Raw genomic sequence first — 24,878 nt, forward strand, 5'->3', positions numbered from 1 at the left:
CCTTTCCTGAGACAGTGGCGGCCCCAGTGCAGGGACCATATCTTCTCCGTTTCTGAGTGCTACCTTAACAGATTCTGGCAAACGTGTGGCGGGTGAAGAAACGAATGGATGGATTCTGGCTGTCAGCCCACTGCTCTGTGTTTGCGTGTGCATGCGCACATGCGCGTATGTTGGAGGGGTATCAGTGAATATGAATCAACAAAGGAAAGGAGTGTGGGCCAGCCCTCACCGTGTCTGCTGGGTTCAGGCTTTGGCACTTCACTGTGTGCAAAGCTCCCATCCTCGGGGGCTTCTGGGCTGATGGGGGAGACAAGCCCACACCCAGGCTGTGGACATATGAGTGTACAAAGCAGTGAACCCCTAAGCCTCCCTGAGGCACCCCCACTTGTCTCTCAGCTGCTGGGTAAGCCCCTGTCCATTCCTAGATTGTGTACGAGGGTCCTGAGCTGAACCACGCCTTTGGCCTCTGTCACCACGGCAACTACCTCTTCTGGACTGAGTACCGGAGCGGCAGTGTCTACCGCCTGGAGCGGGGCACAGGAGGCGCGGCCCCCATCGTGACCCTTCTGCGCAGCGAGCGGCCCCCCATCTTTGAGATCCGCATGTATGATGCCCAGCAGCAGCAAGGTACCCCTGGACCAGGACTGGGATAGGGGTGGGACCTGGATGGTGGGCGAGGCTTGTGTGGGTGGGGTGAAGGCACTCCCAGGGAGCCTAGGCTCTGACTTTTTAGGCTCTTGAGAAGAGAGGCCCCCACCCCAATTTGACCTTCCATGTTCCCCATCACCCCTCCTGTCCCATGCCTCCATCTCCTCATCTTCAACCCCTCCACATTCCCTCTTTCTGTCTTCTCCTTTTAATGCACCACCTCCCTTGGCCTTTCGTCTCCCTGCTCTGGCCTTTCCTGACTCTGCCACAACCCATCTCCTGTCGTCCGGCTCCTCCCTCCTGCACCCGTGGCCCCTCCTTCACAGTGGGCACCAACAAATGCCGGGTGAACAACGGCGGCTGCAGCAGCCTGTGCCTGGCCACCCCTGGGAGCCGTCAGTGTGCCTGCGCTGAGGACCAGGTGTTGGACGCAGACGGTGTCACTTGTTTGGGTACGAGGGGCCCAGCTGGGGTGGGAGGTGGGGGAGCAGACTCCAGCAGAAGGCCACAGTGTCTGGATGGGGATCGGAGATGAAGGAGGCAAAGAGGGCCCTGAGGGACACAATAGAAGTTGAGGGATAGACTTTGCTGGTGGTCCAGTGGTTAAGACTGTGATTCCAATACAGGGGGCCTGGGTTCCATCCCTGGTTGGGGAACTAAGAGCCCAGACGCTGCGTGGTGCAGCCAAAAAAAAAAAGTTGAAGGATGGAGTGAGTGAAGGCTCTGGGTGCTGGAGGGTTTTATGGTGACCAGGGTTTGGGGGTTTTGGGAGGGCATGAAGATTAAGGGAAACTTGAGTGGTGAGCAGGACAGCTCTGGAAAGGGAAAAGCATTCTTAACTTCTTTTGCATTTATTTCTCCATCATTCAAGTAATACAATAGTTCAAAATATTGGAAATTAGAGAGGGGGGAAAAAGCCCAGTTTCTCCAGCAAACCACCACTGTGCTGTTAGCATTGTGGTAAGTGAACATCATCCTTTTCCCCTTAGGTGGGTTTTTACATGGCTGGAAATCGTAGTGTATATAAATGTTTTCTGCCCCTTTTGGCTCATATATGCCACAAATTTTCTGTGTTATTATTGCATTGTTTTAAATAGCCCCATTTTTAGATAAAAGTGGGTCATGTTCATTGTAAAAACAAGCAAACGCTATAGAAATATACAGAGAAGTACAAATCACCCCAAATTCCACCACCCATAGTTTGCGCTGTTACCGTTCGGGGAGCGCTCTCTGGATCTCTCTGCGTTTGCTTTAAACAGAATCGTGCTGCACCTGCTGTTTCCTGCGCTTGTCACTTGACAGGGTGTCATGAGTACATCAGCAGACTTTCTAATGGCCAAAGTGTGTTTCATTCAGTAAACATCCCATAATTTACTCAGCCATTTCTCTACTGTTGGATGTTGCTTCCAGTTTTTTGTTATAATCACTGCCAGCATTTACTGAACACAAACTATGTACTAGGCATGGTTCTAAGCACTCCCCATGCAGTAACTGACTTATTCCTTAAAATATTCTTGTAAAGATTTTCTTTAATGTTTCTTTATTTGGCTGCGTTGGGTTTTAGTTGCGGACGTGGAATCTTAGTTGCGTCTCGCGAGATTTTTTGTTGCAGTGCAGACTCTAGCAGTGCAGGCTCAGCAGTGGCGATGCGTGGACTCCAGAGCACGTGGTCTTCAGTAGTTGTGGCACTCGGGCTTTCTCTAGTTGTGGCTATGGGCTTCATGGCACACGGGCTTAGTTACTCAATGGCACGTGGCACATGGAATCCTAACTCCCTGACCAGGGATCGAACCCGCATCCCCTGCGTTGCAAGGCAGATTCTTAACCAGTGGACCACCAGGGAAGCCCCGGGAAGGTATTTTTATTATCCCGATTTATAGATGAAGAAATTGAGGCCCAAAGTGAGAGCAGGGGTTTGTTTGAACCCAGGAGGTCTGGCCCAGAGTCTGGTTATTAATCACCTGCTCTGCTATTTCTTATACCTTCATGTCTTCCCAGATTCAGGACAGTTTCCTTAGGATAGAATCCTAAGAAAGGAAAATGGGTCAGTGGGCCATAGTGTACAGCTAAAAGTGAGTGACTGAGGCCTGGTGCAGGGCAAGAGCATTGGTGGAAAGGAGCTTCAGAGCTGAGAGGCCACTGCAGTGAAAGAGTATCCACATGGATATTGAAATCACCAAGAATTAAAGGGAGCGATTATGAGAAAGTGACTATGAAGCAGGAGCTGAAAACTCTAAGGATGCTGGGGCCCGTGGTGGTAGGAGCTTACATAGTTTTATAACATGAAAGTCAACACTGATTTTTGAGAGAGGAGAGAAAGCGAATGGTCTGGAAGCAGAGGTGAGGACCAAGGGGGACACATGCAGCCTCCAGACCCAGTGGTCCCTGGAACCCACAGGATTAGAGAGGGTAAGAGATGGGTCAGAAAGGCGTGAGCAGAGCTGTGGGATCCAGAGCCAGGAACTGACATGGGCGTTCCTGGGCTTCCACAGCCCACCCTATGAAAACACAGAGGACACAGTGACTTTACTGCTGACAGCTGAAGGCAGATGGTGGCGTGAGTGTTGGGGACAGGAGCTGGCAGGGCTCTGTTTTCACTCCTGCCTGTACAATTGACACATTTATGAGGGAAAAAGTCCAGGGACCAGGTCAGGGTCTGGGGGTCCCTGAAATGACTTCCAAGTTCATGGAGATGGCAGGGAGGGGCAAAGGTGGTCTGTTCGCTGGGATCAGAAGGCCGGGGAGTTCTCTTGGAAGCGGCCTTATTCTTCGACCACACTGCAGAGCTGGAAGCAGCTGAGCAGGCTTCACCCTGTGGCTTGACAAAGAGTTGCAGCTTCCATCCAGATCATATGTTCATGAAAAACTATGCCCTGGGAAATATTACTGTGTATATTATTTTAAAATCATGAAACAAGCAGAGGACAGGGGCTCAGCACCTGTCCTTGACCTGGGTCTGACTTTCCCCCTCACGTCCGGTGGTGCCCGCAGCGAACCCATCCTACGTGCCCCCACCCCAGTGCCAGCCTGGCGAGTTTGCCTGCTCCAACAGCCGCTGCATCCAGGAGCGCTGGAAGTGCGACGGGGACAATGACTGCCTGGACAACAGCGACGAGGCCCCCGCCCTCTGCCGTGAGTGCCTGCCGCGCAGCGGGACAGCGACCCTCGGGCTGCAGCTGGAGTGCTGAGTCCCCTCCCTCTGGCTGACCCCTGACCCATCCCTCCCCAGATCAGCACACCTGCCCCTCGGACCGGTTCAAGTGTGAGAACAACCGTTGCATCCCCAACCGCTGGCTCTGTGACGGGGACAACGACTGCGGGAACAGTGAAGACGAGTCCAATGCTACTTGCTCAGGTGTGGGAGGGGGGTGACCACAGTGGCCCCCCTCTGTCACCAGGGCAGGGCAGAGCGGGGAGCCAGGCTTGGGGAGACAGAGGGGCCTCAGGAAAAGAAAGGAGCAGGGGGCACCTGGGGCAGAGGGGAGGGAGGACAGGGTTGGCTAGGAGGCCCCACTTGCAAGGAGGCAGAGCACAGCTCCAGGTTGGGGATGACAAGCAAGGCGGGTGGGTCTTCTCCTTGGAGGACACCAGCGACCCCTCAAGTGATGGGATCAAGTGTCCACTGTGAGATCACACGGGTGATTTTGAATGGCGTCTCTAAGAGAAATGGCTTTGAGATCCTTGGGAAGACTTCCAGCGAGGCAGAGACTAATAGAAAAGAAAATGAAATGTAAAGCAAGGACTGGCCTATGAGCACTCACACCCTCGCCTGTCCCCAGCTCGCACCTGCCCACCCAACCAGTTCTCCTGTGCCAGTGGCCGCTGTATCCCCATCTCCTGGACATGTGACCTGGACGATGACTGTGGGGACCGCTCTGATGAGTCAGCCTCGTGTGGTGAGTGAGACGGAGGACAGCCGGGCTGGCATGGGGAGGGAGGGTCCACCAGAACAGGCCCTGGGGCAAGGGTGCTGGAGAGACCCCGCAGCTTAGTACCTGGGTAGCGTTGTCACTTAATCTCCATAGACCCCGGTGAGTTTCATCTGCAAGTGAAAGTCATTCAGTCGTGTCCGACTCTTGCGACCACATGGACTGTAGCCCACCAGGCTCCTCTGTCCATGGGATTTTCCAGGCAAGAATACTGGAGTGGGTTGCCATTCCCTTCTCCAGGGGATCTTTCTGACCCAGGGATCCAACCCGGGTCTCCTGTATTGCAGGTGGATTATTTACCATCTGAGCTACTAGGGAAGCCTCTGCAAAATGGGGCTAATGACGGCACCTGCACCCCAGCATTGATGTGGGGGATCAGTGAGATCATGCATGGAGAGCACTCAGCACATGGCTTGTGTTTGGAAACTAGTTGCTTGAAGGAAGGATGCTTAGAAATGGATACATGTGTATGTCTGGCTGAGTCCCTTTGCTGTCCACCTGAAACTATCACAACATTTTTAATTGGCTATATTCCAATATAAAATAAAAAGTTAAAAAAAAAAAAAGGATGCTTAGTGGGGGTAGGCGTGAATGGGCAGTTTCAGGCCGAGGCCCCTCTACTTAGCCTTCCCTCCCTCACCTAGCTGGGCAGGGGACTGTGGGTTATGGTGGGGACCCTGCACCCACCTGCTTGTGCTGTGATGCTGTATAATCTTACGGACCCTACTCAGCTAGTCTTTCTCTCTGACAGCCTATCCCACCTGCTTCCCCCTGACTCAGTTTACCTGCAACAATGGCAGATGCATCAACATCAACTGGAGATGTGACAATGGTAAGAGCTTGTCTCCCTTCACCTGCCCTGATTCCTGGGAAAGGTAGAACCCGTAGCCAGGTTCTGGGTGGGAGGTGAGGGGTTTTAGAATCAAGCCAGGGCCTCCCTCCAGGTCACTCTTGCCCCACCGGGTTGTCTGGAAGAAATAAGGATGAGCTAGAAACATTGTGAGGGAGCCAAGATGACCAAGGGAAGACCCCGCCCACTGCCTGTCAGCGCTGTTCCTCTCTGGGTAGAGCTGCCCATCCCCTGGCAGAGGCTCAGGGGCCAGGGAGAGATGAGCAGGAAGGGCCAGAGGGGCAGAGCAAGGAGGGCCCGTGCCCAGCTCCCTTCTCCCTACAAACCCCATCTTCTGGGGTCCTCGGTGCCCCCTCCAGGCTCCGGCTCCAGACTCGGGAGCCTACCTGGCGGTCAGCCCTGGACCAGGTGATGTCAGCCACGGGGGCCGGTGGACTGTTGTGTGTGTGCTGTCTCCGGGATCTGGTCCTGTCTGGTGTGCTGTCGTGATGTGTCGCAGCGGGGGCTCGAGCCCTAGCTAACGTGTGTGAGGATGTACTGGGTCAGCGCCACGTTGCCCCTCATCTTTGCCGTGTCTCGTGTGCCAATGGTTGCCTTGGCGGTTTCTGTGTTTCAGAGAAGGATTGTGGGGACGGCTCTGATGAAAAGACCTGTCCTGAGCCTGCCGGTCAGTGCATAGAAGCACATGCACCATCACCCTAGAGCCCCAGCTGGCCTTGGGCCACCTCCCAGGACCCCCGTGCAGCTCCCTTCCCCAGAGCTCCTAGGATGTGGAGGAAAAGCAAAGAGAGAAGTGAGAGAGGAGACCACAGAGGGAGAAAGAAAACAGTGGAGGGGAAAGCAGAGAGGGCAGAAGGAGCTCTCCCAGGAGAGGAGATGACAGAGAAGTGGGGACAGGAAGACCAAGACATGGCGGGAGGAGAGCGTCCGAGACGCAAAGGCAGCTGGGAAAGAGGCAGGAGCACAGCCCAAGGGGACAGCCAAACCCACCTTCTCCAGCGTCCTGAAAATGTGGAGAGAAGTCCGGTGGCCCTGCCCACCAGGCCTAGACTGCAGGACACTGGCTCAGTCACCCTCACATGCCTTCAGGGGCCTTCCCAGCTGCAGGCAGTGCCCCTCACCCACACTTCCGGCCGGTGATGCCCACACTCAGGGGCTCAGGGCGAGGCCTCGCTAACCCTATCCCCCCAGCAGAGCCCTCACCTATACTCCGCCCACCTCTGTCCTTCCCTAACCAGAGAAATCCCTTTCCTTTCCCCCAGGCAAGCAGACCCCTGTTCCCACCCACTGCCAAAAGGGGAAAGGAATGCGTCCTGTCCCCACCCCCAGTCTTGCAGACTGAGGGAAGGGCCCTCGGGGAGCTCGCCCCACCTCTCCCTGCCCCCCACCGTGTGGGCCATGGTGCATGCTGCAGTCTATGCAGTTTCTGTGTCTTTTCTGTTTTTTATTTTCTTGGTGGGGAGGTTGGGGTGGGTCGAGGTTGGGAATGGGGAGGAGGGAGCGGGGACCCCATGCTGGGGTCACAGAGAAAGTCACGTGCTGACCCTCTGCTCGCCTCTTCCCTTCTTGCCGCCCCCCTCCGCAGACAATGACTGTGGGGACAACAGCGACGAGGCGGGCTGCAGCCACTCCTGCTCTAGCACCCAGTTCAAGTGCAACAGCGGGCGCTGCATCCCTGAGCACTGGACCTGCGACGGGGACAACGACTGCGGGGACTACAGCGACGAGACACACGCCAACTGCACCAACCAGGGTGGGCGCCTGGGGACCAGCGGGGTGGGGGCCAGACCGTCCACCCTCCATCCATCCTTCCCACCGCGTGCCACCGCCATCTGGGAACCAGAGATAACCCTGAAGCAGCTCTTATCCTTCAGGCGTTTCCAGTCGTGTGGGAGAGGAAAGCTGTGGACAAATCAATGTCACACACTGTTAAGATCTCAGGCTTTGCAGTCAGGTGGCCTTGGGTTTGAGCTCCGGCTCTGCAACTTACTATCTGGGTGGCCTTGAGCAAGTTACTTAATCTCTGTGGGCCCCTGTGAGTTTCATCTGCAAAGTGGGGATAATAATAGCACAGGGCGTTATAGTGTTGATGTAGGGGTTCCGTGAGATCATGCACGGAAAGCACACAGCCTGTGTTCGGTCACTGGTAGCATGAGATAGGGATGCCCATAGGGCTAGGGGAGGACGAGAACAGTGGGCACCAAAGGAGAGAGGAGTCGGCTCTGTGGGGTCCCCAGTGCCCAGGCCTCCAGGACCTATGGGGTTAATGGAAGGACCAGGGGCCTATGGGGACTGGGGCTAATGGAAGGCACAGACCTTCTCAAGGGATGTTGGTTTTTCAGCCCTGGCCCATTGTCGCCATGGAATAATGCAGCCCCCAGATTGCCCTGGCTTCAGGAGGGCAGATTTTGTGTGAAATCTACCCATTTAAAAAAATATATATATTTATGGCTGCACTGGGTCTTCGTTGCTGTGCTCAGACTTTCTCTCGTTGCAGAGAGCAGGGGCTACTCTCCAGCTGCGGTGCACAGGCTTCTCACTGCAGCGGCTTCTCTTGTGGAGCGAGGCTCAGTGGTTGTGGCACACAGGTTCAGTTGCCCCGCGGCCTGGGAGATCTTCCTAGACCAGGTCCTTCCTAGACCGATGTCCTCTGAATTGGCAGGCGGATTCCTATCCACTGTGCCACCAGGGAAACCTGAAATTACCCATTTTAACACACTGGTATGTTAGTTTCCTAAAGCTGCTATAACCAAGCACTACAAACTAAGTGACTTAAACAACAGAAATCGAATGTCTCACAGTCTGGAGGCTGGAAGTCCAAGACCAAAATGTCAACAGAGTTGGTTCCTTCCGAGGGTCAGGAGAGAGCATCTATTCCAGGCCTCTCTCCTGGCTTCTGGTGTTTGCTGGCAATCTTTGGTGTTCCTTGACTCGTACAAGCTTCATCCCAGTCTCTGCCTTCATCTTGACATGGCAAACCCAATGAGTGCGTGTTGGTCTCTATGTCATATTTCCTCAGTACACAGTCACAGTGGATCATCCTAATGGCCTCATCTTAAGTTGATCATCTGCAAAAAAAAAGACCTATTTCCAAATAAGGTCCTATTCACAGGTGCTTTGAGTTAAGATTTCAGCGTCTTTTTAGGGAACGCAAGTCAAGCCGTAACAACTGGCAATTTGTTTGAAAAGTTTTAAAAATATGGCAGACCAAAGTCTCTCTCCAGGCTTCATCTGGCCCCTTCACTAGCACCCTGCAACCTCCGCCTGGTAGAGTTAAGGTGCACACAGTGGGAACAGTACTGAGCACCGAGTGTGCACTGTGCGTCCAGCACTGAGAGGCAGGATGGGGAGGGTCACCCGAGGCCCGGGAAGCAGTGACTGTGTCTCAAGGGGTGTCTGAGAAGGGCCGCTGAGTGGGACAGGTCACAGTGCCTTGGGACTCTGAGAACCCCTGGAGGCCCGAGGTATGGCAAGGTGGGGAAGCTCTTTGCCCCTCACCAGCTGGGCAGACTTGGACGGGTTGCTTCCCCCGAGACTTGGCGTCTTCCTTTGTGTGCTCCTCTGTGAAGTGAGGGGAGATACGTGGGGGCCTGGCCCATGGGAGCAGGGGTGTCGTGTCACAGTTATTAACTGTCTGTGAGCTGGAATGGTCGAGGACCGTTTCAGAGGAGGTGGGGTTTGAACTGGGCCCCAGTGAGGGCTTAGGCTATGGACAAGAGGGAGGGTCTTCAGACGGGGGTGGTGGGAACAGCCTGGAGAAGCCAGCAGTACAACTTAGAAGGCGAAACTGAGCACTCCTTCCAGGGTCATCGGGCTGTGGGGCGGGGGCCTCAGACTGGAGGGGACAGCAGGCAACGAGGCAGCACCCGGAGGGCGCAGATTTCAGCCGCAGGTCAGGCACTGGGGACCTGTGAAGGGTCTCAGAGCTGGAAGGCGTTGAGATGTAGGAAATGCTTTCAGAGGACAATCCTGGAAGGACATTAGGTTGGGAAGAGGCTCGGGGGGAGAGACCCTGAGGGAGGAAGATGAGCTGGGAGGCTGGTGCTGAAGTCCAGGGAGGAGATGCGCACGTGGACCGTGTACATGGCGGAGTGTGAGTGCGAGGCGAGGCTGTGCACAGTCACTCGTGCCTCCCATTACTGCTTCCGCTCCTTCCCCGGCATCCTGAGTCACAGCACAGCCACCAGATCACATCCTACACATCAGATCACTCCCCAGCCCTGCCCTCGAGCCTGCCCTGGCTCCCTGTACACTTCGAATCCGTGCTGAGCCCTGCTTCATGGCCGGCAGGGTTCCCCCAACCTCTCTGACCTGCATTCCTGCCACTCATCTCCTCCATCACCTGCTCCAGCCGCGCGGCTTTAAATACACCCTGGGCATTTTCTGAGTACACCCCGCGTGGTCCTGTTTCAGAGGCTTGTGCTAGCTGTTCCCCTTCCTGGGATGCACGGTTAATCTCACGGCTCCCATCATTCAGGTCTCTGCTCAAACATCTCCTGCATAGGGGCCCTTCCTGACTCTTTATCTCAATTAGCATCCCATGCTCCCTAGCCTTGACCCGGCTTAGTCTGCATAGCCTTCCTTGATCACCACCTGTAGTTCCATACTGGATTTCTGTGTCGTGTCTTCACTGCTTCTCTTCCCTGCTAGAACTTCAGCTCCACGGGGGTGAGGACGCTATCTTATTCATGCTGGCTCCTGGGACAGTGGCTGGCACACAATAGGTGCTTAGTAAGTGTTTGTGAAGTGAACGAGTGCAGCAGAGGCTAGGCTAAGGTGGGGGGCATTTGAGCTTTGACCTAGCAAATTGCTTATCCAGCCGAGCTCACATGTGTGAAATAAGGAGGTGAAACAAGAGGATTTCTAAGCCCTGGAAGGAGTCACGGCCCTGACTTGGAGTTAGCACTTGCAGGGAGAGTCAGTGGGACTCAGAGATCTCTCTAGCCGGCCTCAGCTCATAGCCCTGGGCCAGGTATGGCAGGAGGGGTTTGGAAAGGTAGAGATGGGATGGCTGATCCGGAGCTCTCCACCTGTCCCCCTGCAGCCACAAGGCCTCCTGGCGGCTGCCACAATGATGAGTTCCAGTGCCGGCTGGATGGCCTGTGCATCCCCCTGCGGTGGCGCTGCGACGGGGACACTGACTGCATGGACTCCAGTGACGAGAAGAGCTGTGAGGGAGTGACCCACGTCTGTGATTCCAATGTCAAGTTTGGCTGCAAAGACTCTGGTAAAAAGAAGGACTGAAGAGAAACTGCACAGACAGGAGACGATACTGAGAGCAGGGCAAGGGCAAGGGGGACACCGTGAGGCAAACGGCTGTACAGAAAAAAGCTTGTGCCAGATGCATGGGGGAGGTATGAAGGGGCCAGAGCCTGCAGTAAGGGCCCTGGGAACCAAAACCCTCTCCAGTCCTGAATGTCAGCACCTCCTGCAGATTCCTGCCTTCTTTGTTGCCCATGTGAATTTGACAGAAAAAGCCTCAAGGTTCCTAGTGGACCCCAAAGTATTATAGTTATGGCCTGATTAGAGAAGCCCACCGGGTCGGGGAACAGGGCGCAGAGAGCCCTACTGGCCAGGCCTGGCCCCTGATGCGGTACCCCTTCTGCAGCTCGGTGCATCAGCAAAGCATGGGTGTGTGATGGCGACAGCGACTGTGAGGATAACTCGGACGAGGAGAACTGTGAGTCCCTGGCCTGCAGGCCGCCCTCGCACCCCTGTGCCAACAACACCTCGGTCTGCCTGCCGCCCGACAAGCTGTGTGATGGCAACGACGACTGTGGAGATGGCTCAGATGAGGGAGAGCTCTGTGGTGAGTCCTGGGCCCAGGAAAGACAAATGGGCAAGGGAGCTAGATGAGGCTGGGCCAAGCCGGGGCCGTGCAACAGGACAAGCTCTGTGGGGAGGGGGTCTCAGGCTAGAAAGGGCAGATCTGGCTGCTGGGTGAGCAGTCCTCGGAGCCATTACTAAAAAACCCATTTCCAAGAGGCTGTGCTCAGTGTTCCCACTGTTACAGCATTTAACCCATAAAGCAGCCCTGTGAGACACATACAATTCCCCCATCTTATCCATGAGAAAACTGAGGCTCAGAGAGGTTGAAGAGCTGGCCCAAAGTCACACAGCCCATGAAGTGCAGTGGGGACAGTGCAGTGCAGCCCCTCCCTGCAGGCCCAGCCCCCCTCCCTCAGCCGGCTTTCAGGATGAAGGCACCAGGGTTGAGGCTTGATGTGGTCAGGAGGGCAGGCACCCCGTCCTGCTGAGTGAGTGAGAAGGTTGGGGGAGGAGGCTGTGCATTCAAGATCAAAAGGACGAGGGTCAGGGAGGGCCGCCTAGTGTGACTCCGGGATGAGGAGCAGAGCCCCTTATCTCCTCTGAGCCCGGCTGGCCCAGCATCGGGTTCCTCAGAGGAGAGGAGCGGGAGATAAGGACCAGCCCTGAGAACCACTGACGGGTCATCAGTCAGGGCAGACACGTCCTGGGGTGTGTCCGAGGACCTGGAGCAGGACATTCCCTACTGCACGCCACCCCAAATCACACCCACATCAGAAGAGATAGAGGAAAGTCCCCCCACACTCCCCACCCCAGAGAGAGTCAAAAGGCTGGGGCCCCCACCATGGCTCAAGAAGAGGCTGGGAAATAGAGATCAGAAAGACAAGACCATGATAGAGGGGTGCTCCTGGAGAGAGGAGATGACCACCCACGCAGTGGGTGCAGGGATCCGAACCCTGGTCCCAAGGGTGCCTGGGAAGCAAGGGGACAGAGGAATGGAAAGGACCTGCCTCCTTCTGGATCCTGACCCTGATCCTGTCCCCTGCTCCCCGCCCCCCACCCCAGACCAATGCTCTCTGAACAACGGTGGCTGCAGCCACAACTGCTCCGTGGCACCTGGTGAAGGCATCGTGTGCTCATGCCCTCTGGGCATGGAGCTGGGGCCTGACAACCACACCTGCCAGATCCAGAGCTACTGTGCCAAGCATCTCAAGTGCAGCCAGAAATGCGACCAGAACAAGTTCAGCGTGAAGTGCTCCTGCTACGAGGGCTGGGTGCTGGAGCCGGACGGCGAGAGCTGCCGCAGCCTGGGTGAGAGGCGGTCGGGACCGAGGCGGGGGTACTGGGCCGGGGGGTGGGGGGTGGGGGGGAGTGCGGCAGCTGAACTGCAGGAGGAGGCTGAGGTTTCCATCTGGGCCCAGTGCCAGGGCCCACAGAGTGGCTCGGAGGCAAGAAGTGACCCCATCACACCCCTCCCTAGACCCCTTCAAGCCGTTCATCATCTTCTCCAACCGCCACGAGATCCGGCGCATCGACCTCCACAAAGGGGACTACAGCGTGCTGGTTCCCGGCCTGCGCAACACCATCGCCCTGGACTTCCACCTTAGCCAGAGCGCCCTCTACTGGACCGACGTGGTGGAGGACAAGATCTACCGCGGGAAGCTGCTGGACAACGGAGGTGACCCCCGCCTGCCCCTAGACCGACGCCGACGTGGGGCCCCAGTGCACCCCAGACCCGGCCCTTGGGCTCTCAGATCCACGGGACCAGATGCAGGCTGCCTGGAGCAGAGGCCCTGAGTTCCCCTATCCCCCACACTCTTGTTAATTGGGTTAGATTTTGCTGTGGGTCTCAGTGCCTGACGCCCGGTAATTATCGTCAGCAGAGCTGCCAGCCTGATAATTAACAAAATGATCAGCCTTTCTTTGGAATGGCCAGAATTGCAGGCTTGCAAGAAAAAAGCCATTTAGGGGTGGGGTACCTGAACCCTGCCTTCTGTCCCAAAGCGGCCTGACCCATCACAGACTTGCTTCTTTAATAACGCTCATTCCTGAGCCCCTGCCACGCACTCCAGGCCCAGGGGAAACAGCAGGGAGCCAAACAAGACAGAATGTCTGCCCTCATGGAGCCTACACACCAGTGGGAACATCAGAGATAAACACAGGGAATGAGTGCAGCACAGACTGTGACAGAGCGGGTAGTACTGTGGATAAGGAAAAAGGGCAGGGTGGCGCAGGAGAACGGGGGTGGCATTTAAACTGGATGGTCATGGAAAGCCCCCTGAGAAGCTGACATCTGAGCAGAGGCTTGAAAGAAGTGCATTTTACTAGAGGAGTTGGTATTGTCATAGAGAAAAATGTGAAGTGTTAGTTGCTCAGTTGTGTCCGACTCTGTGTGACCCTATAGACTGTAGCCTGCCAGGCTCCTCTCTCCATGGAATTCTCCAGGCAAGAATACTGGAGTGGGTTTCCATGCCCTTCTCCAGGGGATCTTTCCAACCTAGGGACTGAACCCAGATCTCTCTTGCATTGCAGGCAAGTTCTTTACCGTCTGAGCCACCAGAGAAGTCCGTAGAGAAAACCTGGAACCATCTCAAATGTCCATCAACTAGGAGATGGTTAAGTAGACTGTGAAAATGTTCACATTATGTAACAGTTTCTAAATTATTATATATGTATATAGGGCTTCCCTGGTGGCTCAGACAGTAAAGATTCTGGCTGCAGTGCAGGAGACCCAGGTTCAATCCCTGGGTTGGGAAGATCCCTGGAAGAGGGCATGGAAACCCACTCCAGTATTCTTGCCTGGAGAATCCCATGGACAGATGAGCCTGGTGGGCTACAGTCCATAGGGTCGAAAAGAGTTAGCATTCAGCACAGTATGTGTGTGTGTGTGTGTGTGTGTGTGTGTGTGTGTATATATATAAAACCATAGAAAGACCTCCAGGACCATCTGTGGAATGAGTTCTAGAAAATTCTCTCTTCTTCATATTGAGTCTAGGTCTGTTCCCTAAAGCCCCCACCCTCTGCTCTGACCTCCTCCCAGGAGTTGGCCCTTCAGAGAGTCACAGGCAGAAGATAGTTGCCACTTCCCCTTCTCCAGGGTTCTAGAAGCCAGGCTTCTGCTTGACTTCCTGGGGCAGGGGGCCTGGGTGAGGAGAGTAGGGGTTCTGGGAAGCTCTGTTGAACTCAGGGCACACCAGAGGTGTTCACAGAGGTGTCAAGGTTGGGGTGGACCATCCAGGATTCCTAGCATGTATCATGAGCTCACCCCCCCACCCCAGGTGAGTCTAACCTCCTGTGACCTCTCTTCTTCAGCCCTGACCAGTTTCGAGGTGGTGATTCAGTATGGCCTGGCCACACCCGAGGGCCTGGCTGTAGACTGGATTGCGGGCAACATCTACTGGGTGGAGAGTAACCTGGACCAGATTGAGGTGGCCAAGCTGGATGGGACTCTACGAACCACGCTGCTGGCTGGGGACATCGAGCACCCCAGGGCGATTGCACTGGATCCCCGGGATGGGTGAGGGCCCTGCCCAGACCTGTTCTGGCCCCGTGACTCCCCTGAAGGGGCCAGACACACCCATCTCCCAGTGCTCCTTGCCTCCTCCGCCCTTCACCAAGGATCCTCCCGCAACCCCTCCCCCAGGCCTCTACCTTGGCCCTCCTGACCCCCTCCCCACTCCCCTAGGATCTTGTTTTGGACGGACTGGGATGCCAGCCTGCCCCGCATCGAGGCAGCCTCCATGAGTGGGGCCGGGCGCCGCACCATCCACCGGGAGACAGGCTCTGGGGGCTGGCCCAATGGGCTCACCGTGGACTACCTGGAGAAGCGCATCCTGTGGATCGACGCCAGGTCAGCACCTGCACCTTCCTGGAGCCCCGTCCTCCCCACCCCCTGGGGACAGGGCGGGGCCGAGGGTCCCAGGACCCAGTAGCGTCGAGCATGGTGAGAAGGCCAGCACTGAAGTGGAGCTGGAGCCGGACAAGGGCCCAGGAAGAGTACTGAGTAGGGGCAGAGGCTGGGCTGGGAAAGAGGCGCAGATGGAGGAGGGCAGAGGCAGGGCTGCCCCACACACAGGGCTGGGCACAACACCATGCTTGCTCATACATCTGTAAGCTCTGCTTGAGGGGGTGGGACTTTTTTTAGTTGATGTGCCTGAAGGGGGCATCTTTTTCTAAACGTCACCCCAGCCCTGTGTGCTGGGGAGAGTGAAGCGGCAGGGGAACTGGGGTCAGGGCTGGGAAGGTGGGAACCCCGGGCCGCGTGCCCCGAGGTCTCAGGTTCCCACTGGCTCCTCACTCTGCCCTGAACCACGCTCTCAGGTCAGACGCCATTTACTCTGCCCGTTACGACGGCTCCGGTCACATGGAGGTGCTTCGGGGACACGAGTTCCTGTCGCACCCGTTTGCAGTGACGCTGTACGGAGGCGAGGTGTACTGGACGGACTGGCGGACAAACACGCTGGCCAAGGCCAACAAGTGGACGGGTCACAATGTCACCGTGGTCCAGAGGACCAACACGCAGCCCTTTGACCTGCAGGTGTACCACCCCTCCCGGCAGCCCATGGGTAAGGGGCCGGACAGGATAGCAACCTCCGCAGAAGCCTCGCAGACCGGAGGGGTCTGTGCTGGGGTGGTGGCAGCGACACGGGGACAGGAAGCGGGTGTGGGCCAGGGGAGCAGGGCCGGTAGGGTCACTGGATGGTCTTGATTTCCCCTCCCCGCCAGCTCCCAACCCCTGTGAGGCCAACGGGGGCCGGGGCCCCTGCTCCCACCTGTGTCTCATCGATTACAACCGGACTGTTTCCTGTGCCTGCCCGCACCTTATGAAGCTCCACAAGGACAACACCACCTGCTATGGTAGGCCCCCCGAGCCAGGGGGACACCGAGGCTGACGGGGGGGTCGGGCTACCCCAGCTGCAGGTTCTGAGCAAAGGTAGGCGGTCTCAGCTGGGAGGGCCCTGAGGGGAGAGGCTCCGGAGACAGCACTGTCAAACTGGCGCCCCGACCAGAAGGTTGTGCCCAGCAGGGTCTCCCCGATTGCCAAGGGCCAGCAGCAGATAGAAGGAACCAGGAAAGTCTGGGTGGGTGGAAGGCGTGGAAGGCAGGGGGCTGCCCTCAGTGACCTGCCCTGTGCCCACAGAGTTTAAGAAGTTCCTGCTGTATGCACGTCAGATGGAGATCCGGGGTGTAGATCTGGACGCCCCCTACTACAACTACATCATCTCCTTCACGGTGCCGGACATCGACAACGTCACGGTGCTGGACTACGATGCCCGCGAGCAGCGCGTTTACTGGTCCGATGTGCGGACCCAGGCCATCAAGCGGGCCTTCATCAATGGCACCGGCGTGGAGACAGTGGTCTCTGCAGGTCTGTCCGGCCCCCACCCCCGGCCCACACCCCCCACCCCCCGGGTCCTCTTGACCCTTCTTCGAATCCTTTCCTCCGAGTGTTTCCATCCCCAGGTCATGATCCTTGTTCCCCCAGAAACCAGGCTGGCCCCCTCCCCTCGAGCCCCCTGACCTGTGTCCCGCAAACTCCCAACCACAGCTCCCCACTGTGTCCCCAGACTTGCCAAACGCCCACGGGCTGGCTGTCGACTGGGTGTCCCGAAACCTGTTCTGGACGAGCTACGACACCAACAAGAAGCAGATCAACGTGGCCCGGCTGGACGGCTCCTTCAAGAATGCGGTAGTGCAGGGCCTGGAGCAGCCCCACGGGCTGGTCGTCCACCCTCTGCGTGGGTATGTCCTGCGGGGCCCCAGGTTGAGGGGCACGGGGTGTGGGGCAGGGGAAGAGGAGGACCCTGACTGTCCCCCTTTCCTGGCGCCCCTAGGAAGCTCTACTGGACGGACGGTGACAACATCAGCATGGCCAACATGGACGGCAGCAACCGCACCCTGCTCTTCAGTGGCCAGAGGGGCCCTGTGGGTATGAGCCCGTCCTGCTGCTCTGCAGCCCTTCTTCCCCAATTCCTCCAGCCGGAGATGCTCTCAGGGTCCCCCCCCCCATTGCCCCTTTGCTCTCAGGGATTCCTCCCTATCACTCCTCCGTCTCCCTGAGCTCCCAGCTTAGTGCTTGTTCTCAGCACCCTCCCCCTAAACCACACACAAACTCTGTGCCCATCCCCAGAGGTGAGAAGGACCCCAGCCACTCACTCAGGCTCCTGGTCCCCAGCCCTGGTGGGTGCTGGGCTCTCTGGCCGTGACACCCTTCTTCTTCCAGGCCTGGCGATTGACTTCCCTGAGAGCAAACTCTACTGGATCAGCTCCAAGAACCACACCATCAACCGCTGCAACCTGGATGGGAGCGAGCTAGAGGTCATCGATGCCATGCGGAACCAGCTGGGCAAGGCCACTGCCCTGGCCATCATGGGTGAGGACCACTGGCCTGGGAGCCAGGGGCAGGAGCAGAGCAGGCAGGGCCAGGGAGACAGGGCTGGCCTGGGGTGGGGCCTTCCCCGAGGGTCTCATCCCTTCCTGCCTCCCCAGGGGACAAGCTGTGGTGGGCAGATCAGGTGTCGGAGAAGATGGGCACATGCAACAAGGCTGATGGCTCGGGGTCCGTGGTCTTGCGGAACAGCACCACCCTGGTGATGCACATGAAGGTCTACGATGAGAGCATCCAGCTGGGTGAGGCAGGGCGAGGGCAGAGCCAGTGGGCTGGGGTCAGAGGCCAGGGCTGCACCAGGAGGAGCCCTGAGCAAGCAAGGGGAATGAAAACGGGTTAGGCTCTGCTCACCACCCATGGGGCCCCCTTTCACAAGGGCCAGGGTCCCTGCGGGACTGGAGACCTGAGCTCCGGGTAGGGGTGGTGACCCCCACAAGGTCTGGGGTCAAGGGGTGACCATCCTGTCCCAAGGCATGCTCAAGCCTGACACCGAGGTCCTGAGGAGAGCCAGTAACCCTTTCTCTGTGCCTCCCACTCGCCCCCAGACCACGAGGGCACCAATCCCTGCAGCGTCAACAACGGCGACTGCTCGCAGCTCTGCCTGCCCACGTCCGAGACGACCCGCTCCTGCATGTGCACAGCCGGCTACAGCCTCCGGAGCGGCCAGCAGGCCTGCGAGGGTCAGTGCCCCTGCCTCTGCTCCCCTCCCCTCGACCCCGGTCCCCAACCCGACTCGTCTTCCTCTACAGCCCACCTTCCTCTTCTCAGCTTGGGCACAGGACGAGTCCATTGTGTATTAAGTGCCTTCTGGGTTAGATGCTTAGTCAGCGTCCACTGTGCTGGTTGCTATGGGGGAGGCGGGGGACAGAAGTCCCTGTCCCTGTGCTCAGCAGGCTTAACCAGAGGTGGGGGAGGGGGGACATGAAGCGGCTCTGACTTCAGTAGGATTCTGGAGAAATAGACATCGGAGGGGACGCCAGGGTCACTTCATGCAAGAAGTGTGCTGGGCACAGAGGATTTAAGTGTGGTTTGAAGGAGAAGGGACAACATGCCAGGCGAGGGGTCCAGAGCAGTAGGAGGGTGGGTGCAAGGCCCTGAGGTGCCAGCCTGAGTGGCGGGCAGGGTGTGGGGTTCATGGGTGAGGCTATGGGGCAGGCGGGGTTCTGCAGGTTCTCAGCCAGGAGCACCTGGAAAGTGGTGTTGGGGGCAGATTAACCTGGCGGCAGACAGCCGGCTGAGTGGGGGAGGGAGAGACCAAGGCAGTTAGACCAGTCAGGAGGCTGTTGGCCTGGGCTGGGGCTCAGCAGCGGGGTTGAAGAGAAGGGATGAAACTGAGAGCTATTTCACAAGAACTTGCTGACTGATTTACAAGCCTGCCCCAGGACAGCATTTCCCAAAGTGCACTCCTAGGAACCTCCCTCTTTGATGTGGTCGATGTTACAGAAAGAAACACTGGGTTGAACTAAGTTTAAGTGGATTTTTTTTTTTTTTTTTTTTGCTGCAGAACTTCTCAGAGCCTTGCGTATGCTCATCTGCTCTGAGAATTTTCTGTGGGGAGACTCTTAAGTGTTTGGGGTCTCCCCACACTCGACCATGAGTCCTTTTTTTCAAGGATCTTGAACAACCAGGGCCCATTAGGGGGATTCAATTGAGGATGTGCTTTGCAAGGGGATAAAGGCAGGGGGAAATTCTAGGGTGCATGGATAGTGGCGCCTTGTAAGAAATGGGGAACTGGGAAGGAGGCTGGCTCAGGAGCTGGGTGCCAGAGACCCAAGGATGTGACACAGACCAGACGGACGAGGACAAAGAGGAAACTAGGGTGGAAGTCTAGATTTGGGAGTCACTCAGTCCTACTGACTCATCTAAACCTCTCCAGATCCTCCCTAACACCTTTAGGGCTGTTAAAGTTTGTGACCCGAGTGAGGCAGAACTGGTTGTGTGAAGCGAAAGCCTGGTCTCTGCTGCCCTCTAGTGGGCACTATGGGGTCTCACAGGTGGTTCCCTGGAGCCGGCCAGGTGACTTGACTGGCCCGGTCCCCACCCAGGCCCCAAGCTAGGGTGTGTGGTGAGAGGGGAGGTGTGATGGGTGGGAGGAGGTATCAAAAGGGTTTGTGGGTGACAGAGCCAAGCTTAAGGGGTGTCAGCAAGGCCCATGCCCACTGTACTTGTGTTTCAGGTGTGGGCTCCTTTCTCCTGTACTCTGTGCACGAGGGGATCCGAGGAATCCCGCTGGATCCCAACGACAAGTCGGACGCCCTGGTCCCAGTGTCGGGGACCTCACTGGCTGTTGGCATTGACTTCCATGCTGGTGAGCTATGGTGGCAGGAGGGGGTGGGACATGGCCTTCCCTTCGCGGTGAAGTGTTCTGGGGGTCCAGGGAGAGGTTGCCTGACCACAGCTGCTCTGCCCTGCTATACCGTCCCAAGCCACTGGTCTCCCCAGCTCTCAGTCATCGCCTTGTGATTTTGACCCCTCCACCTTGTCTCCTGCCTCGGTGAGCATCCCCATGTTGGCTCCTCTGCCCCCAGAGAATGACACCATTTACTGGGTGGACATGGGCCTGAGCACCATCAGCCGGGCTAAGCGGGACCAGACGTGGCGTGAGGATGTGGTGACCAACGGCATTGGCCGCGTGGAGGGCATCGCAGTGGACTGGATTGCAGGTGAGCTCTGGGAGGGCTGGGGGACTGCGGGTGAGGCAGAGGACTGGGGGAGTGGGGTCTCAGGAGGAGGGGGTGTGAGGAGAAGGGGTAGGCAGGAACAGATGGGGAGAAGCGGGGGGTCTCAGAAGGCTGGAGGGGACGAGGTACACGAGTCCCCACACGCCCCCCGAGCACCCTGCCTTCCTCCCTCCTCAGGCAACATCTACTGGACGGACCAGGGTTTTGATGTCATCGAGGTTGCCCGGCTCAATGGCTCTTTCCGCTACGTGGTCATCTCCCAGGGTCTGGACAAGCCCCGGGCGATCACGGTCCACCCGGAGAAGGGGTGAGGAGCGGGGTGGGCTGACCAGTCCCCACTCCTGGCTCTGGTCTGGTCAGGCCCTCTGGCCACAGGCCTGTTCTCCTCCGTGCTCTGGGGACTGACTCCCTCTTCCACCTTCACCCCAGGTACTTGTTCTGGACTGAGTGGGGCCAGTACCCGCGGATTGAGCGGTCTCGGCTGGATGGCAGTGAGCGGGTGGTGTTGGTTAACGTCAGCATCAGCTGGCCCAACGGCATCTCCGTGGACTATCAGGTTTGGGTGCAGGCTCAGCCCTGGGGCCAAAGAGGCGGAACCCGCGCTCTGTGGGGAGGGGCAGCTCCCCACTGAATCTCATGTGACATGCCCATTGGTGGGAAGAAATGGACCAAGGAGTCATGGGGTCCTCTGGCCCAGGCCCCATGCAGAGTAGGGTTCCACCACCCGGGAGATGGCCAGGGAGGTCACTCAGAAGTGGGCGCTAGAGGGAGGCCAGCAGAGCCACAGGTCAGAGAGCGGGAGGATGTAGAGCAAGGAGGGAAGAGACGGTGAGGCGGGAGTGAGTGGCTGCCCCATGCTGCCTGGGACGTGGGGCTGGCAGTGAGGTGGGTGCCTCTGGCCTGCAGGATGGGAAGCTATACTGGTGCGATGCCCGGACGGACAAAATCGAGCGGATCGACCTGGAGACAGGCGAGGACCGCGAGGTAGTGCTGTCCAGCAACAACATGGACATGTTCTCGGTGTCCGTGTTTGAGGAGTTCATCTACTGGAGTGACAGGTGGGCCTCTGTCCTGGCCTTCCCCTGGGCCATCGTCCCCGCCCCTCAGCCCCAGCTGATAACCTGCTCGTGGCCCCTCGCCTCCCCGCAGGACTCATGCCAACGGCTCCATTAAGCGCGGGAGCAAGGACAATGCCACCGACTCCGTGCCCCTGCGAACAGGCATCGGTGTCCAGCTCAAAGACATCAAAGTCTTCAACCGGGACCGGCAGAAAGGCGAGGCTGGGGCTCTGGGGTGGGCAAGAGAGAGCCTGGGGGAGAAGTTAGACTGCAGGGGAACTTCCAGGAGAGCATGATGAGAGAGACCCAGGGGTGGTGAGGAGAGGCTGAAGGGCTTGAGTGCCAGGGCCTGGAGAGTTGTCTGAAGTGGGGACATGGAGGCAGAGCAGGGCGCCAACCAGAGTTCCTACCTCAGCCGAGAGGACAGGGGCAGCCAGCTGGCCCTGCCCGCCGTGACCTCTGCCTTCCCCATGGCTGCCCCCTCCAGGAACCAATGTGTGTGCGGTGGACAATGGTGGGTGCCAGCAGCTGTGCCTGTACCGGGGCAATGGGCAGCGGGCCTGCGCCTGTGCCCACGGGATGCTGGCTGAGGACGGGGCGTCGTGTCGTGAGTACGCAGGCTACCTGCTCTACTCGGAGCGCACCATCCTCAAGAGCGTGCACCTGTCTGATGAGCGCAACCTCAACGCGCCGGTGCAGCCCTTCGAGGACCCCGAACACATGAAGAACGTCATCGCCCTGGCCTTCGACTACCGAGCGGGCACCTCCCCGGGCACCCCCAACCGCATCTTTTTCAGCGACATCCACTTTGGAAACATCCAGCAGATCAATGACGACGGCTCGGGCAGGACCACCATTGTGGAGAGTGAGCCCAGACTTCCTTTCTTCCCAGGAATTGGGGGGTGGGGAGGGTCGGCCCAGACTCAGGGCAGGGATGCCGTGGACACCAGCCAACCCACCCCTGCCCTGGATCTGAGTCCCACCTGCCTTGGCGTCCCTGACAAACAGCCAGTGAATCCCACTGTGTGTTACTGAAAGTCTCTCCCGTTGGAGTCAGAGTTGGTCCCCTCCGGTCCTCCTTCTGCCCTCGAGGTAGACAGAATAAGCCAAAGCTCGCCTCTGTATATCTGGTTACTCATAGAACAGGCTGCAGAGACCGGGTGGGTTCAACCCCAGACACAGGATTTGAGTCACTTGGGCAAGTTTTCTGTGCTCTCACAGCCTCAGATTTCTCATCTGGCAAAGAGACAGGATGGCCTGAGGCATCAGGTGGGAGACCTTAGCTGGGTCTCAGGCCACGTCGGGTGCGCTCCCTGAAGGGGGAGGGCCTAGAGCTTCATTCCCGGACAGCCTTATGCTCCTTGGGAAGTTCTGTTCTGCTCCACTAGTTTGCTCTGGGCTGGATGCCGCAGGTCCTTTGCCTCATTCACTTGTTCATACGTTTGTCACTTCTGTCTGTAAAGACCTGCCAAGCGCGTTACTAGGTGCTAGGTATACAGTGGTGATGAAAACAGACCTGTCCTTTCAACCTCCTCGCCGTTTTCTGCCTCCCAGAGTCCCGTCCCCACGTCTGTCTGAAAATGTAGCGTCCAAAGCTGAACCCGATACTCTAATGGTAGCTTATCTGGAGAGCCTGGCAGGCTGTCGTCTTCTCCGGGCCATTGTTCAGGCTACAGTAGTTCTATCAATGCAGCCTTCTGGCAACCACATCACCAGACATCTTGAAGCCGCTGAAACCCCTGAGTCTGTCTCTCTTAAACTAAGTTATACCGTGTCTCTCATCACGCTCTCGGTTCTTTAACCTGAGCTTCAGGTGTCTACCAGTCAATCCAGTTCAGGGTCTAGAAGTTGGAGGCTCCCCAGGACAGCCCACGTGTGAGCTGATTTACTGAAATCCAGTTTGCACCCAACTTGGCAGAACCCTGGCTCCAGGAGGTGTAACCGCAGCATAAAGCCAAGTCTAGCCAGCGGTGGGGAGACACCGGAAGAAGGGATAGGGGGATGGACTGCGGATCGTTTGGGTGGGAAATAGAGGAGTGCAGGAGGGCCTGGGGGCGCTGAGGGCCACCCCACACACACACTCCCCAGCTCCCGCACTTCCCCTGTGTGCAGGCAAGTGGGTGCCCCTGTGCTCTGCTCTCTGGCCCTGTCCTGATCCATCACTGCTCCTGTCTCCCCGCAGACGTGGGCTCTGTGGAAGGCCTGGCCTATCACCGGGGCTGGGACACACTCTACTGGACAAGCTACACCACGTCCACCATCACCCGCCACACAGTGGACCAGACCCGCCCAGGGGCCTTTGAGCGTGAGACGGTCATCACCATGTCTGGAGACGATCACCCCAGGGCCTTTGTGCTGGACGAGTGCCAGAAGTGAGCTGGGGGCCCAGGGTGTGGGGACAGGTGGGCACAGGGGGGCAGAAACTGCCCCCAGACAGACTGGGGCAGGGGATGCAGGAGAGGGAGGGTCTGGCTCTAACCTGAGCTTAGCCACTATCTTGCTGTGAGACCTGGGACCACCTGCGAGACCTCTCTGAGCTTCGGTTTCATCATCTGTAATATAAGGACAGTACTATCTCAGACGCCTCATCAAGGAGAGGGTGAGAGGCCTGTGGCGGGCTCTCTGGCTTGATGATTAACTGAATCTCTTGATTCATTCATCAGAGGGCCATGCTCAAGGTACACAGCAGGTCCTCTGTATTTCTTGGTCTCCAAGTTTCAAGCAAAGTTTGTTCACCAAATATCTGTTGTGTGGAAGCCTTGAGCTGGGCTCGTTCCAGCCACCTAACTGCGGAGAGAACTCCCTGGTGGGAAATGGATGGCGGCACAGGGCTGGGCGTGATGCCGGAGAGGCACCACAGGGGCAGTGGGTTGGCACAGGGCCTGCAAGTGGAAAAGCCAGAGAAGGGCGGCCTGGATAGGGCGGAGCTTTGAGCAAGAGTAGGAGGAGGGAGGGCTCCAGGCAGGGGAGGAGCCTGACTCACGCCCAGCCCATTTGAGGCTCTATGGCCTGGGAGTTGGGGGGCATGCAAGGGGGCAGAGGGAGTAGGCCTGAGGAAGCACTGGAGGCTGAGCTAAGGTTGCAGATGGAGAATTTGGGAGGAAGCCCCCTGGGTGGTGCACACCCCCAGCCTCCACCCACTCCACCCTCCTGCAGGGGCAGCCCTGCCCCCACCATCACCTTGGCACTCTTGGCCCACATGTGAGCAAACCATTTTGCCCCTGAATTCTGCAGCTCTTGGAATGTTTTCCCAAAGCTTTACTAGGAAACTAAGGGACAAACAAAACCCCAAAGCAGCTACTTAGAAACAATGAGTGCACTGAACCTAGATTCCTTACCCTGATGTAACTCACACCCGGCCCTAGCCTGGCCCCTGCCTGGCCTGCTGACCAGCTCGAGGGCCCTTTCCACCTCGGTCCTGTCCTGCGTGTACACGGCTTATGACAGAGACCCCATCTTGCCTGCCGTGACCCTTGGCAACTTCACCTGCCTGTGCCTGGTTCCAGGGCTCATCTGTCCTGGGCCTGGAGCCTCCATGGAAGGGCCAGGCTTGGGCCC

The 24,878-nt window shown here is 57.6% G+C and overlaps 1 protein-coding gene across 2 annotated transcripts in view; it reads left to right on the forward strand.

Annotated features, from left to right (window-relative positions):
* Positions 1–24,878, forward strand: part of LRP1 (LDL receptor related protein 1) — an 80,958-nt gene that overhangs the window by 32,228 nt on the left and 23,852 nt on the right. For both annotated transcript variants that reach the window (XM_055578330.1, XM_055578333.1), the window contains exons 14-42: positions 426–627; positions 975–1,100; positions 3,640–3,780; positions 3,878–4,003; positions 4,428–4,544; positions 5,329–5,409; positions 7,013–7,180; positions 10,472–10,654; positions 11,036–11,236; positions 12,259–12,504; positions 12,674–12,871; positions 14,506–14,710; positions 14,879–15,043; positions 15,514–15,758; positions 15,919–16,050; positions 16,334–16,561; positions 16,761–16,935; positions 17,028–17,122; positions 17,417–17,566; positions 17,683–17,823; positions 18,127–18,261; positions 19,758–19,889; positions 20,110–20,244; positions 20,440–20,569; positions 20,692–20,818; positions 21,169–21,320; positions 21,412–21,536; positions 21,808–22,185; positions 23,503–23,692. In XM_055578330.1, the coding sequence (XP_055434305.1) occupies positions 426–627; positions 975–1,100; positions 3,640–3,780; positions 3,878–4,003; positions 4,428–4,544; positions 5,329–5,409; positions 7,013–7,180; positions 10,472–10,654; positions 11,036–11,236; positions 12,259–12,504; positions 12,674–12,871; positions 14,506–14,710; positions 14,879–15,043; positions 15,514–15,758; positions 15,919–16,050; positions 16,334–16,561; positions 16,761–16,935; positions 17,028–17,122; positions 17,417–17,566; positions 17,683–17,823; positions 18,127–18,261; positions 19,758–19,889; positions 20,110–20,244; positions 20,440–20,569; positions 20,692–20,818; positions 21,169–21,320; positions 21,412–21,536; positions 21,808–22,185; positions 23,503–23,692 (4,829 nt within the window). The remainder of the gene's footprint in view (positions 1–425; positions 628–974; positions 1,101–3,639; positions 3,781–3,877; positions 4,004–4,427; positions 4,545–5,328; positions 5,410–7,012; positions 7,181–10,471; positions 10,655–11,035; positions 11,237–12,258; positions 12,505–12,673; positions 12,872–14,505; positions 14,711–14,878; positions 15,044–15,513; positions 15,759–15,918; positions 16,051–16,333; positions 16,562–16,760; positions 16,936–17,027; positions 17,123–17,416; positions 17,567–17,682; positions 17,824–18,126; positions 18,262–19,757; positions 19,890–20,109; positions 20,245–20,439; positions 20,570–20,691; positions 20,819–21,168; positions 21,321–21,411; positions 21,537–21,807; positions 22,186–23,502; positions 23,693–24,878) is intronic.

The sequence above is a fragment of the Bubalus kerabau genome, chromosome 1 (genome assembly GCF_029407905.1).
Source record: "Bubalus kerabau isolate K-KA32 ecotype Philippines breed swamp buffalo chromosome 1, PCC_UOA_SB_1v2, whole genome shotgun sequence".
NCBI lineage: Eukaryota > Metazoa > Chordata > Mammalia > Artiodactyla > Bovidae > Bubalus > Bubalus kerabau.